Source organism: Otolemur garnettii, unplaced genomic scaffold (genome assembly GCF_000181295.1).
Source record: "Otolemur garnettii isolate 467f Iridium unplaced genomic scaffold, OtoGar3 scaffold00259, whole genome shotgun sequence".
In the NCBI taxonomy this organism is placed as follows: Eukaryota; Metazoa; Chordata; class Mammalia; order Primates; family Galagidae; genus Otolemur; species Otolemur garnettii.
This window is the reverse complement of record NW_003852654.1, coordinates 49810-64852: the sequence shown is the minus strand read 5'-3', so window position 1 is coordinate 64852 and position 15043 is coordinate 49810. Positions and strand designations below refer to the sequence as shown.

General features: G+C 40.3%; 1 protein-coding gene across 1 annotated transcript in view; it reads left to right on the top strand.

The window, feature by feature from the left end:
- The window catches only part of GAB3 (GRB2 associated binding protein 3), a 113801-nt gene extending 103416 nt beyond the window's left edge, over window positions 1-10385 (top strand). Inside the window, exons 8-10 of the mRNA XM_003802747.2 lie at window positions 6500-6616; window positions 9833-9945; window positions 10316-10385. Of these exons, the coding sequence (XP_003802795.2) occupies window positions 6500-6616; window positions 9833-9945; window positions 10316-10385 (300 nt within the window). The remainder of the gene's footprint in view (window positions 1-6499; window positions 6617-9832; window positions 9946-10315) is intronic.
- Window positions 10386-15043: the final 4658 nt, after the last annotated feature.

The following is a 15043-nucleotide window of genomic DNA, read 5'->3' as shown; positions in this document are numbered from 1 at the left end:
AAAAAAAAAAAAAAAAATTAAGGAGAACTAAATAAATGCAAAAGTATACCATGTTTCTGAACAAGAAGATTCTGGTATTAAAGATGTTATGTTACCAAATCTCTAGTAGAGGTTTTTGAGGAACATTGAAGTTGATTCTGAAATATATATATAATAATAAAGGATTGGAGGGGAAGGGGGCAAGATGGACAACTAGAGGTAGCTTTCATCAGAACTCTCCTACAGAAGGAGAAAAACTGGACTGAAGCAAACTCCAAGAAGTTGAAATTTGGGGGTTGAATACAAGTGGAAGAAATCAATGTGCTCTATATCTCTGCTGAGACAAACTGTGAGGCTAAGAAAGAGGAAGGAAGAGGATAGAGAATAGGTATGGAGAAAATAGAATGAAGGTCTCTGGTGCCAAAGAGGAAGGGAGACCCCACATCCCCCTGCAACCAGGAGGCTTACAGCATGAACAGAGAACAGAGGACCTCTCATCTTATCCTATGGGAGATAGCCATGAAGTCCCAGTTCTCCTGCACCTAGGTATTTCCACCTCTGGGTCCCCATCCTGCCTGGCAGAAAAGTGAACAAATTTTCACTCCACAGGCTTGAGCAGGCAATCCATCCCCACCTGCTGGTTGCCCAACAGACTGCCCTCTGCACAGGCCTGCTTGGAGCTTCTGGGTAAAGCCAAGTGCTAGCCCACACCAGACAGCCTGGAGGGTCTGCTTCACCCCTAGGAACCAAGAAGGCAAAAGAGCCCCTGACCACAGAATGGAGGATTTCTTTTTCTTTCTTTCTTTTTTTTTTTTTTTTTGAGACAGAGTCTCACTTTGACACCCTCAGTAGAGTGATGTAGCATCATAGCTTATAGCAACCTCAAAGTCCTGGGCTCAAGTGATCCTCTTGCCTCAGCCTCCTGAGTAGCTGGGACTACAAGCACCTGCCACAATGTCCAGCTATTTTTTTAGAGATGGGGTCACACTCTTGCTCAGGCTGTTCTTAAACCCATGAGCTCAGGGAATCCACCCGCTCGGCCTCCTAGAGTGCTAGGATTACGGGCATGATCCACCATGCCCAGCCAGAAACACAGGGTTTCAAAGGCCACTTTCTCACCATAACTGGCTAGATCCTTAACTGGCCACAGGAGGAGGGGTAGATGAGCCCTTCCCCTGCAGAGTGTCTGACAGGACCTCTGGGAATCCTCTACATTGTGTGGTCCGATGAGCCAAGTTCAACCTGCACCCGCATTGTGACAAGAAATTGTGGCTTTGTTGCACTGACTTTGGTAAAGTGTGATCCCTATTGGGTCTCCCTCCAGCTAGGGAGGACCTTTCCCCTATAGTTTAGAATAGAATTCGGAATGTGTATGGCAAATTAAATGAATGGAATTGAGGATAAGTTAAAAAAAAGAAATCCAAAAGAAAGTCCAAAATCTGCCTCAAGAAGTCAGTGAGATCAAAGACAAAGTCATCAAGGATCTGGACATAATTATGAAGGATATAGCAGAGCTTAAGGAATTGAAAGAGACATTCAAGGAGGTTCAAAACATCACAATAAAGAGTCTCAGTAATAGGGTAGAACATGAAGAAGAAAGAATCTCAGAAATCAAAGGCAAGAGTTTTGAACTAACCCAATCATTTAAAGAGGCAGAAAAAAAGAATAAAGGCAGAGCTTTCTGAGAGAGTTATGGGACTATTTCAAAAGTTCAAACATTGGAATTATAGGTATCCCTGAAGGAGAAGAGGATGGTCCTAAAAGCACTGAAAGTCTACTTAAAGATATCATGGTGGAGAATTTCCCAAGCATTGTGAGAGACCCAGAAATCCAGATAGAATATAGTTTCAGAACCCCCACCTTCACTCAATTTAAACAAGCATCTCCTAGATACATTGTAATCAACTTGGTGAGAGTCAAAATGAAACGGAAAATTTTGCAAGCATCCAGACATTAGGAAATCTCACCTACAAATAGAAAAATATTAGGGTGACAGCAGATTTCTCAGCTGAAACTTTTGAAGTTTCAGAAGAGTATGGTCATCTGTCTTTAACCTTCTTAAAACAATTTTCAGCCCAGGATTATGTATACTACTAAATCATGTTTCATTTTTGACAGAAAGATCAAACATTTTACTGTTTGATTTGTTGTGGCAAACATTGAGGAAATTTGCCACAACAAGACCAGCTCTGCACAAAGTACTCAGACTTATTGTTCACACCAAACAGCACAGTGAACCACCAGAAAGTAGACATACCCAGAAACTAAAGGACAGAAACCAGCTTCCACAATTGCACAAGGGATAAAACTAAACAGTGGCCTTTCACAAAATAAGATGAACAGAACTCCACCATACCTATCACTTCTCCCAATGAATGTGAATAGCTTGAATCCCCACTGAAGAGGCACAGGCTAGCTGACTGGATAAAAAAATACAAGCCAAACATTTGTTGTCTGGCTGGTTAGGGCACCAGCCACGTGTACCAGGGCTGGTGGGTTCAAACCTGGCCTGGGCCTACTAAACAAAAAGAAATAACTGGGCATTGTGGCATGCACCTGTAGTCCCAGCTGAGGCAAGAGAATTGTTTGAGCCCAAGAGTTTGAGGTTGCTGTGAGCTATGATGCCATAGCACTCTACAGAGGGCAACAAAGTGAGACTGTCTCAATAAAAACAAAACAAAAACAAACTTTTTTTTTGTCTTCAGGAAACATATCTAACCTCTAAGGACAAAACAAGACTCAGGATGAAGGGTTGGAAAATAATATTTCAGGAAAATAGAAATGAGAGGAAAGCAGGGGTTACAATCTTATTTGCAGATAAAATTGGATTTAAACCAAAAAAAAAAAATAAAGATGAACACCATGTATTGGTCAAGGAAATGATACAGCAAGAAGGGATTTCAATTCTGAACATCTATCACCCAACATAAATGCTCCTAGATATATAAAATGAAACCTAACTGCTCTGAACAATATGTTATCCTACAACACCATAACAGCTGGAGATTTTAACACCTCCTCTGACATAACTGGACATGTCCACCAAGAAGAAGCTAAACAAAGAAACAATGGACTTAAAGGCAACCTTAGAACAAATGGACTTAACAGACATATATAGAAAATTTCATCCTAATAAAATTGAGTATATGTTCTTCTCATCAGCCCATGGATCATTCTCCAAAATTGATCCTATCTTAGGGCACAAATCAAACTTCAACAAATTTAAAAGAATAAAAATTATATCTTGTATCTTCTTGGACCATCATGGAATAAAAGTAGAACTCAATTCCAACTGAAACCTTCAAACCCACATAAATTTATGGAAACTAAACAATCTTATGCTGAACAACAGCTGAGTCAAAGAGGAGATAAAGAAGCAAATCATTATATTTCTCAAAATGATGGTGAATCCACAAGCTATCAAAACCTGTGGAATATTGCAAAAGCAGTTCTCATAGGGAAGTTTATAGCATTAGATAGCCACACCCCAAAAACAGAAAGAGTGCAGATCAACAACCTGATGACCTGGAAAAGGAAAAGGAATTCAACCCCAAACCTAGCAGAAGAAAAGAAATAACCAAAATTAGTGCAGAATTAAATGACACTGACAACACAAGAATCATTCAGAAGATAAGCAAAACAAAAGTTATTTGAAAAGATGAATAATATCTATAAACTCTTGGCCAGACTAATTAGAAATAGAAAAGTAAGATTTTTTTTTGTTGTTGTTTTTGAGACAGAATGTCACTATGTCACCCTTGGTAGAGTGCCATGATGTAATAGCTCACAGCAACCTCAAACTCTTAGGCTTAAGCGATTCTCTTGCCTCAGCCTCCCAAGTAGCTGCTTTTTATTGCAGTTGTCATTGTTGTTTAGCTAGCCCAGGCCGGGTTCAAACCCTCCACCTTCCATGTATGTGGGTGGCACTGTAACCACTGTGCTATGGGTGCCAAGCCAAAAAGTAAGATTTCTATTAACCTCAATCAGAAATGAAAAAGGGAAAATAACAACAGATACCACAGAGATACAACACATCATTGATGATGCTACAAAAAAAAAAAAAAAAAACTCTATGCTCAGAAATTTGAAAATGTAAAGGAAATGGATCACTACCTGGAATCACACCACCTTCCTAAACTCAACCAGAAAGAATTAGACATTTTGAATAGACCAATATCATGCACCAAAATTACAACAACAATTAAGAACCTTCCAAAAAAGAAAAGGCGAAGACCAGATGGTTTTATGCCAGAATTCTAGCAAACCTTCAAAAAGGAACTAATATCTACGCTGCAGAATCTATTCCAAAACAAAGAAAGAATCCTTCCCAACACATTCTATGAAGCAAACATCAACCTGATAATAAAACCAGGAAATGACCCAACAAAAAAGGAGAACTATAGACTGATATCATTAGTGAATGTGGATGCAAAAATATTCAATAAGATCCTAACAAACAGAATATACATCTACACATTACAAAGTTATACATCATGATCAGGTAGGTTTCATCACAGGGATGCAAGGTTGATTTAACATATGCAAATCCATAAATATAATTCACCACATAAATAGACGCACAAACAAACACCAATATATTTGGGGTGAAGAAGGAGAGGGGAGGACGGAGGAGGATTGGTAAGCTCTCACCTAATATGCACAATGTTAAAGCATATGATAAACCTCCTGGATGAAAGGCTCAACTAAAATTTGATCTTTGCCTTAGAAATGCAAACAATGTAACCTAATCATTTGTATCCTCATATTAACCTGAAATAAAAACTAAAAGATTACAGGGTCAAGATTAATCAAGAAATTCCAGAGGAAGAACAAAGTAGACAGAATTTTTACTACCAGATATCAAGACTCTTTAACAACTACAATAGTCAATACAGAGACAGATGCATGTGGAAGCTTGATCTATGAGTGGAGGTTGCCTTACTGGAAAAAGGATGCTTATGTATGTGGGGCAAAATCAAAAAAGGAATGAATTGTACTGTTATTGCACCACCATATGCAGTATTAAAATCAATTAATGTGAGTTTATATCTTCAACAGGACGGGCAAAACCTTATAAGTTTAGGAGAAAATACAGGGAAATAAATTATTAACAATACCTCAGCATAGGGAAGTATTCCTTAAACAAAACTCAAGTACAAGCCATACAGGAGAAAATTGACATATTACATTAAAATCAGCAACTTCCCTTCATTAAAAGAAATACTATAAAAAGAAATGAAAATATAAGCCACAAACTGTGATGAGCTATCTGTAACATATTATAACCTACAAATAATTGCTCTCTAGGACATAGGAGGAAGTACTCAGGATAAATAAGAAAAATACAAATAATTTTACACAAAAATGAGCAAGAAAGAAAGCAAAGCAAAACAATACAAACAACCAAACAGAAATTCACAGAAGATGAATAAAAATGATCCTTTAACATAGGAAAGGATGCCTACACTAATAAATAATCAGGGCAATGGAGAATCAAACCTCAGTAAGGTACTTTTTGCCTTTCTTAGATTGGGAGAATATCAAAAAATCTACAATACCAAATCTTGGTCAGAATGGAGAGTAATATGAATTCTTATATATTTCTGGTACCCATGTAGATTGGTCAACCCAAAATCACTCTGGAAAATAGTTTGGTGACTGACAATTAGTAAAGTTGATGTTTGCATAACTTATAGTTTTATAACCCAGCAATTTTATTCCCAGATAAATGCCATAGAAATTCTTCCAAGGATGCATAAATGCTCCTGGCAGCATTGCTGGTAGTAGCCTCCAAACTGGGAACAACCCAAAGGTTCTTCAGTGGAAGAATGGTTAAATGGTTATTTAACCAGGGCAATGGAACAATCTGTCCCAGTGAAAATGAGTGAAATAGGGCCAATGTCAACATGAGTGAATGTGAAGTGCATAATATTGAGCAAAAAATTAAAGCCACCAAAAATACATACGATGTCATTATTTTGATAAGACGTTCAAAACTTGCATATTCATAAGACTGTATTTAAAAAAAAGGACTGGTAAGCACATAATTCAAGGCAATGCCTCACTTCTTTGGAGGAGAGGAGGAGATGGTAGAGGGGAAACAATCACTTCGAAGGTATTGGTAGAAGTCCACTTCTGATGTTGGATAGTGAGTTTCACATATATTATAACTCTTTTGTAGTATGTCTTTAAATGCATTGGGGTAACTGTACTAGAATTTTAATAACTGTAGTTGATCCTTTGAAATCTTAATCTCTAAGGTATCTCGGGCCTTTAGTTTATATAAAGCAAATTCTTTTGCAAGGGAATTTTGGCAAAATGTTTCTTTGGAGAATAATATTATGGTTTCATAGTGAAGGTCCAACCAGCTATAATGTGTTTGACATGCTAGCTCTCACTCAGATATGCAGACTGATATGCTTAGGTCTCATAAGACCACTCTGTTACCATCTCCTTCCCTGGGGCAGCCTTATTAAACATCATTAACCTGAGTCCTGTTATGTTGGTTCTTGGTTCTTAGGAAGACCACCAAACAGCCGACTCCTTGAGCAGTGGTAGTCTCATGTGGACAAAGAAATTCAGCCTGGACTATTTGGCCCTGGACTTCAATTCACCATCACCAGCCCCCATACAGCAGGTAGGAAAGACTTTGTACCTGAGAATTCCCAGATGATTCCATTTCTGCTTAGAATTTTCTGATTATCAAGCCATACATAGTCTCTTTAGAGGGTGTTAAAAATATAGACATGTATAATAAAGAATATTAAAATCAGTTCTAATCCCACTTCCTACAGAGAGTGACATCCTAGTGTGTTTCCTTCTAGGGTATGTTCTTTGTGTGTACATACATAATCATAGTCACCCTCTTCAAAATTTGAAACATGAAGTTTATAAAAAAAAATTCTCAAGCAGAAATGATGGTGTGTTGGAGGGCTCTCCAGGCACAGGAAAGGCCTGTTTAGATAACAAGTAACAGCCTAGTTTGGCTCAAGTTTATGGAGTGGTGAAAAGAGCTCTAGGTCTGAAGCAGAACCTCTCAGTAAAGGGCTTGAATGTCAGTTTGGGCAGGTTTTGCCAGAATCATGCTCCAGTGGCAGGGTCTGTTAAGACCGGTGGATCTGGCAGTGGTCAACTGAAGAAATGTAAAGTTAGAAATGATGAGAGACAAAGAAACAAGACACATAGAATACGGCTCGGCGCCTGTGGCTCAAGTGGCTAAGGTGTCAGCTACATATACCTAAGGTGGCAGGTTCGAATCTAGCCCAGGCCTGCCAGAAACAATAATGACAGCTGCAACCAAAAAATATCCGGGTGTTGTGGAGGGCACCTGTGGTCCCAGTTACTTGGGAGGCTGAGGCAGGAGACTCACTTGAGCCCAGGAGTTGGAGGTTGCTGTGAGCTATGATGCCATGGCACTCTACCCAGGGGGACAGCTTGAGGCTCTGTCTCAAACAAAACAAACAAACAAACAACCCCCCCCCCCAAAAAAAACCCAAAGACACACAGAATATAATTTTCAAAGGTGGGAGCACAGGGGACCACTGCTCATTGGTTGGGTTCTTGCGAGTGGCCCCCAGTGTTTGTTCCACTCAGCTTTTATTGAAGGGTATTTGCTCATTAGCACAGAGGATAAGCTGAGGATGGGAACAAAGACATCAGCAATTTCTCTGAGCGAGCATATCAGCTCCTGTTGTTTCTATAATCATTAACTTTAAGGGTCCGAGCAGTCTTGAGAATCTGGAACCTGGGCCTTGTGTGGGATAGTCTCCTGTCTGTGGTCACACACGCAGATTCCTAGGGGGCTGTCAATACCTGCTAGTTCATTGCAGAGTAAAACACCACTGGCATCAATCTCCTCTAAAGAATTGGTGGGAAAGAGGAATTTTCCTCTCCTCACCACCCCAGAGGCTTCTTCCTCTGTGATAAGGGATATAAGCCTTCCTACCTGTATTTCAGGGCTTGAGCTGTTCCCTTGATCTCTGCCCTGGCCAAATACAAATCTTCACAATGGGTATTTGCTTTGGCTATTGACTGGGCAGGGTACAGCCTAGTTAATGTTTCTTGCTAGGCCCTGCACACAGTATCTTCTGTGGCCATTATTTCTTTAGAGTGTTTACAGACCAAGCAGGGGTGATTGCAAGCTGTATCCCCTACAGGCTGGCTTCCAGAAAAAGCAGGAAACTTTCTCAGATAAGAATTTTAGCAGTGGCTGGTTTAAAGCTAAACTAGCTGACTTTTCTTTGTTCTGCCTTGTTCAGCTTATTTTTTTATTTTCCCCTTTTTCTGCGGGTGTTTTTCTTTTCTGAGAATGTAGTCTTCAGTCCCCAGTCTGCCTGAAGTTTTGGCTTCATTGGGTAGTAGTCTTGGCTATAAAATAGGGGTCAGAAATAACTGTTAGATTAAGGGTTGTTGAGAGGATTAATTGAGTGAATACATGTAAGTGATATTAGCCATTATCTACTATCACCCACTTCACAATGTAAGGAATGAGTGACTGGTAAGCAGGGGATGACAACCAAACATTTTTGAGCGAGAGATGGTCATAATCCAAACTGTGCTTTATAGTGTATTGTTTGGTGAAAACAAACTAAACAGAATGAACAGTATTATTCTGTGTGTGTGTTCAGAAAAACTCTGGAAACTTTCCTCCCCTTCTGTTAAAGTAACTCCTAGTTAACCTCTATGTTTAATATCATTGCAAAAACCTGAACTGAGATGCAAGAAAAGCTGATCAGAAAGGTGGGAGCAACAAGTACTAAAGGTATGTCAGTCAGTTTTGGTAGAGTATGTACTCAAAACAAACAACTCCCCATCTCCTTTACTTATAACAAAGGCATTTTCAATTGTTGCTCATGAGACAGTCCATTGCAGGCCAGAGCCTTTGTGTTCAATCCAAGGCCCAAGGAAGAGGAGCAGCCTGCAATCTAAGATGTGCTTGTCTTCTGGCAGAGGCAAAAATAAAACTACAGAATCATAAGCATATGTTACTTACACTCATGTAATATTGGTCAAAGTATGTGGTAGAGCAAAGTCAAGGGGAGCAGAGGCACAGACACAGACTATTGCAGCACAGGAGGGAGCCACAACACTGGGGATTGAGAATTCCCCAACCAGGGACTTTGTTGACCACTGGTGGAGACAAACATGCAAGAAATTTACTTGCAGAGTTTCTGTGAAAGAATCTGCTGAGACCCAGAAAGACAGACACAGTATCAATCTGTAGTGAGGCAGCAAGGTGCCACCCTGAACTGAATTCTCAAGAGGTTTTATTAATATTTTAGGGTGTGGGTTTCCAGAGTGAAGAAGTAAAGAGTATGACTCAATCATGTGGGTGGTCATTTAATTATGAAAAAGGTCATCGGGTGGAGACACTAAATCCTGGAACAATTTTCATGGGCATAAATATGTAGGTAACAAACAAAGCTACCTTAGGGGATGGAAGAAGAATGGTTATGATTATAGCCTTCAAGACTAGATTGTCTCAGTGGAGGGTAATTTTTATCCCCTTCTAACTCTGATGACATAACTGTTGTCTCTGCTAAGCTGCCAACTTTTATTCAGATGTCCCCATACTAGTTTTCTGTCTATTCTTGCAGACATTCTGACCCCCTTTGTCACCATAGGTACACTGAGCAGCAGGGGGCTGAGGCCTCGGGTGTTCCTGCACAAGTCCTCTGGAATGTCTGCCTGCATTATATTTCTACCCACAACAGACATATAAACACAAAGTATAATGCTCCTGCAAAGAGGAAGGGGCAAATATTTAATAACAATGTAATATACCACAGAAAGGTAAACATTTTCCTGAATCTGTTAATTAGATTTAATGAAAACTTTTTGTTATCCCCTTCAGAAACTTCTCCTTTCAGAAGAGCAAAGAGTAGACTACGTCCAAGTGGATGAGCAGAAGACACAAGCTCTCCAGAGCACGAAGCAGGAGTGGACAGATGAGAGGCAATCAAAAGTGTGAGAAGTGTGGGCTTGGGCCATGTGTGAAACGGGGGCTCACGAAAGTAGGGCTCAGTTTGAGTTTTTTTTTTTTTTCTAAAAACACAGTGATGGTCAACACAGGCCAAAACTAAGAGAGAATGTATAGTTTTTGTGATCTTGGGGGAAAAGACCTACAGAAGGGCAGCAGTTTCCTTCCCTAGCCACACTGCCGATGTCCTGAGTCTCAGGGGTATGTGCAGCTGTCTCCATAGCCACAGGAGGCCATAAGCCACAGACCAGAATGTGAAAAACTCCCTTCATGAATGGAAGGGAGGCAAGATAGAAACACTAGAAATAAGACTTAAGAAAACATTTCTAAAAATTATGTTTAAAATCTCTTAAACAGAGTATTTGGAGTGAAGATTGGAGCCAGTGTTGCTACCAACAGGATGACATCATTTGATTCCAATACCTGAAATTCTGACCTCTCTCCTATGCTTTGGAATCATAAATTATCCTTGTTAAGGGCCCCCTGGAGACCATCTTGTTCCAGCCCCTAAAGTCACAGATGAGGAGATCAAGCCCAACGGTGGTAGTAGAATCTACGCTACTTATTCCAAAGACTCTAGCCGACCAGTCATTTATATCCCCAAAGAAAGACAATTCAAATGATGGGGACAATGGGTCCCAGGCTCTGTGATGAGAATAACAGGTGACACTGGCGACCATAAGGATGTTGTGATTAAACATCTACCTGTAGCCAGGTATTGTGTTGCTGTTGGCCTTTTCCCAGAATGCTTTCCATCCATCATCTCATCTCATTCTCTAAAAGACCTCAGAATTTAGGCATGGCAGAGACTATTGCTCCCACTTTGAAGAAAAGAAAACTGAGAAGTAGAGAAGAGAATACTTTGCTCAAGATTACTCAGAGAGCTGAGCCACAGAGTGGGGCTTAGAATAGAGTTGTCCAGGCTGCCAATTGCAAGCTCACTATACTATCTCAGTGCCTCTGAGTATTTTGACAAAATCAATCAATTGGGTCAACCTTGGCAGCATGTGTGAAGCACCTGCAATTGGTTTTTCAGAGTATATAGGAAGTTATCTTGATTTTCAAAGCAATGAGTTCTGATGACATTATTTTCTTCCTGGGACAAAGTAAGGAACAATTGTCACATACTTTGAGTTTAAAGTCCACACTGAATTTAGACAAAGAAAGAAGAAAAGCTATCCATACCCTGCACACCATGGCCAGCTCTGTTTCATGACACATAGGCCAGAACTGTATTCTTCCCCCATGTGACTTGCAAAGAGTCACAGAATCTCAGGCAAGAAACCAGGTTGCAGAGAGCTGGTCTCTATAGATCAAGCTTTTTAAACAGGGGGCCAGTTCACAGTACCTCAGATGGTTGGAGGACCAGACTGTGGGCCCTGGGACAAGTTGGCTGCTAAGCAAGACAGGCAGTGGCAACAAAAACATCCAGTGGGCCGGATAAATGTCCTAGACAGGCTGCAGTTTGAGGATGCCTGTGTAGCTCCCCCAAGTGTGGGCACCTGTGTTAGGGGCCGTGCTTGATTACCTAACAAAGGCTGGTGCAGAAAAATTATAGCCCCAAGTGTAAAGAGTCATATTGACACTTGGGGCTACCACCTTGAAGATACAAAAGAAACTACAGCTGAAATTATGTCAGTAGTGAAATGTTATTTAATTGACAAAAAAAAAATGTTTGTAGAAAACATTTCAGGAACGTATTTACAGCATAAAGCAACACACATCTGAGTAATATGACCTGTTTAGATTTGATTAGTTAAAAACAGGAATACTCTTAATAGGCACTGTCTACATTTAAAGTATGAAAAGTAATAGGGGTCAGGATAAAAAAATAATTTAAAAAAGGAAACTTCACCATCATTTCTAGGATATACATGATTATGTCCTGCTTTGGTAAAACTGCTAAAGGGTGGCTACCCCAAAGCATGACAATTCAAAGAAACAAAGCACAGATAGTTTGAGCTGAGAGCAGCATGTGCTCCTGAGAAAGTCACGATAAGTCAAAATGATGCCAGCCAAATCTTGGTTTCTGATGGAGACAATTGATGTGTATGCAACAGAGGGCAATGTTTCTGACCAAAGGCCCGATTTTTGTTACAGAAAAGATCCCAGAGACCATTCTGAGCCAAAGACACATGGCATGTTTGCACACTGTGCAGTGGACACATTCCTAAAAGATTTGAAAATCTGCGTCACATTGTTTTCTGTGGTTCCTTTTTGTTTCATTTCCTTTTGTCTCATTTTCGGAGGAAATTCCTCCATATTAGGGGATGTCCATTGCAGGATGGGGCACTGAAGAGTCTCAAGCCTGTAATCCCAGAAGGCTATTAACCCAGGAACCCTGGAAATTAAGTTTTCCTAGGTGGGGTAGGAACCCTGAGGCCCCCCTCCCAGAAGCCTGGCTGTAAAGGCATAAAGCAACTCAGTGGGAGGTTGCTGTATAGGACATTTTATCTTGGAATGAGAACCAGCTGAATGATGATCTTTAAAAGATGTGAGGGAGACTGAAGAGCTCCTCTCAAACCTAGCTTTCTCCTCATGGTCTCCTTGATCCCTTTCACAACATCTCTGTACCCACAATCACACAGATTTTTGAATTTATTTTGTTTCTACTGTTTCATTTCTGGCATTAATAAAAATTTTATAAGGAGGAATCATGACTTAAGTTTTTTATTATTTGTTTTAAATGATGACATCCAATATAAATAAAGAACTTGTTTTCAAAGCTGAGTATTTGAAAATAAACTTCATCACAGCTTTTAAGTAGAACAAATTTAACCCGATTTGTGCAATAGCCAACACAAGTTATTAGAGGCTACTGCAAAAGATTGAGCAGGTGGCTATAATTAGTACTGGTCAGCTGAACAACATCTTGACATTGTCTTTTTTGTTTTTCATCAGAAAGTAGCTTCAATAACTGACAGTAAAATTACCTGCTCTCCTTGACAACACCACCATTACTTACATAAAAAAGCAACAGCTGTAGGTCTGCCTCTCCACAGCAGGGGTCTTTTTTTTGCCACCACCTGCCTTTCCTCTATGGCTGAAGCTCCCAGCTACCCTGGATGGTGGGTCTGTGGCATCTCTAAGCCATGAAGCAAGTCAGAGACAATCAAAGTAGGAAGTGGGCAGGCTTGGGTTTGGGGAAATAGGCTGAAGGCTTAGAGAAGATAGGCCCAGGGGACCCTGGAGTTGAGAGAAAGGAAAAGGCACATTAAATCCCTTTCCTCTGATGAAGTATGAAGGCAATTGAACCTATCACACACCCTAGACTAGACCAAGCCCCCACCCAAAGAAGAGCACTTTGGCTGCAGGGCTAAGCAGGGACCTCAAAACTTAAGCTAAAAGGTCCTTGAACACTTGGCCCCTTATGCCCTGGCACATTTCCTCAGTTGCTTAAATTTCTTTTTTTTTTTTTTTTAGACAGAGCCTCAAGCTGTCCCCCTGGGCAGAGTGCCGTGGCATTACAGCTCACAGCAACCTCCAACTCCTGGGCTCAAGCGAGTCTCCTGCCTCCGCCTCCCAAGTAGCTGGGACCACAGGCGCCCGCCACAACGCCCGGCTATTTTTTGGTTGCAGCCATCATTGTTGTTTGGCGGGTCCGGGCTGGGGATTCGAACCCGCCACCTTAGGTGTACGTGGCTGGCGCCTTAGCCGGTTGAGCTATAGGTGCCAAGCCAGTTGCTTAAATTTCAAACTTCCTATTTCTCCTTTATTTTCCTTGATCTTAAATTTCATTTTTATCAGTTATTTTAATTATGCTATTTTGTAAACTTGGTTTTTATTTTCTGAGAGTGTAGTAATGGAGGAAGTTGGACAAGTGCTCCTGCCGAGGGAGAAGCAGAACCAAGACTCAGACTCTCACACACACAGGTACTTTTCTACCAGAGGGGACAGGACAGTCTTTCCAATAAAGGGTGCCCAGTCATCAGATGGAGATCTGGATGAACAAAACAAACCTGACCCCACTCTGCTGCCATACATGCACATTGATTACAGATGGGTCTCAGTGGGAAAGACATAACAATAAACTATACGTGTTCCCTGTGCTTTATCTGGGCTACTTTGCTTCCAGGCACCACTGTTGTTTTGCTCTGTTTCCTGGTCAAACTCTATTTTACTGACTTTTAATTCTTTTACCTTCACGTAGAACAATACAACCTAATTGTTTTATGTTTGTCTTTGATTTTAAAATTATTCTAATATTTTTATTCATTTATTTGAGAGTTTTGATTCATTTTCATATTTTATGGTGATAAAAGTAAGAATTGTGGTTACCTTTATTAGGGAAATTATTATTGATTAGAATAGGGCATTAGAGAACCTTCTAGCATGGTGGTAGTGTTTTGCATCTCAGGCTGGGTGGTGTTTACCTGGATGTATACATACATAAAATGTTATAAAAACCATGAATTTCATATTTGTACACCTTACTGAATATAAATTATACTTTAAAAACCACTCAGCATGAACGGGGAAAAAAGACTCTAGGGGTTTTAGAAACTTAATGCAAGAAATGTGACTATAATAAATATTAAAAGCTACAGGAAAATTCATTATGTTTGGTGTGGAAGAACTTCAGCATCAAATCACAAAAAACAGAAGCAAGAAAATAAATATTTCCACTGATAATTCCATTAAATTTAAAAAATGTTTAATGATTCCCCTGCTGCATAACAGGTGCTTACAAGGTGCTGGGGATATAGGAATGAGTGAAATAAAGATATCTTTCCTTAAGGAGCCAGAATGTAAACTTTGCCCCAATTCTGTTACCCCTTATTCTGCTTGGTGTGCCTGCCCAGCTTCAATGCCTCAGAATTGACTTTCCCTCTCTTCCCCTCTAAGGAGTGCAGCATTAGTAAATCCCAGCTCCTTTACCTCACACTGGGGCAAACTCTTAAGTAAAAACTGCACTACAGGGCGGTGCCTGTGGCTCAAGGGAGTAGGGCGCTGACCCCATATGCTGGAGGTGGTCGGTTCAAGCCCAGTCCCAGCCAAAAACTGCAAAAAAAAAAAAAAAAAATTGCACTACAGAGTTTAGCTGTAGGACCGGGATGAATATTTCTCTTCAGAGATTGCACCTTC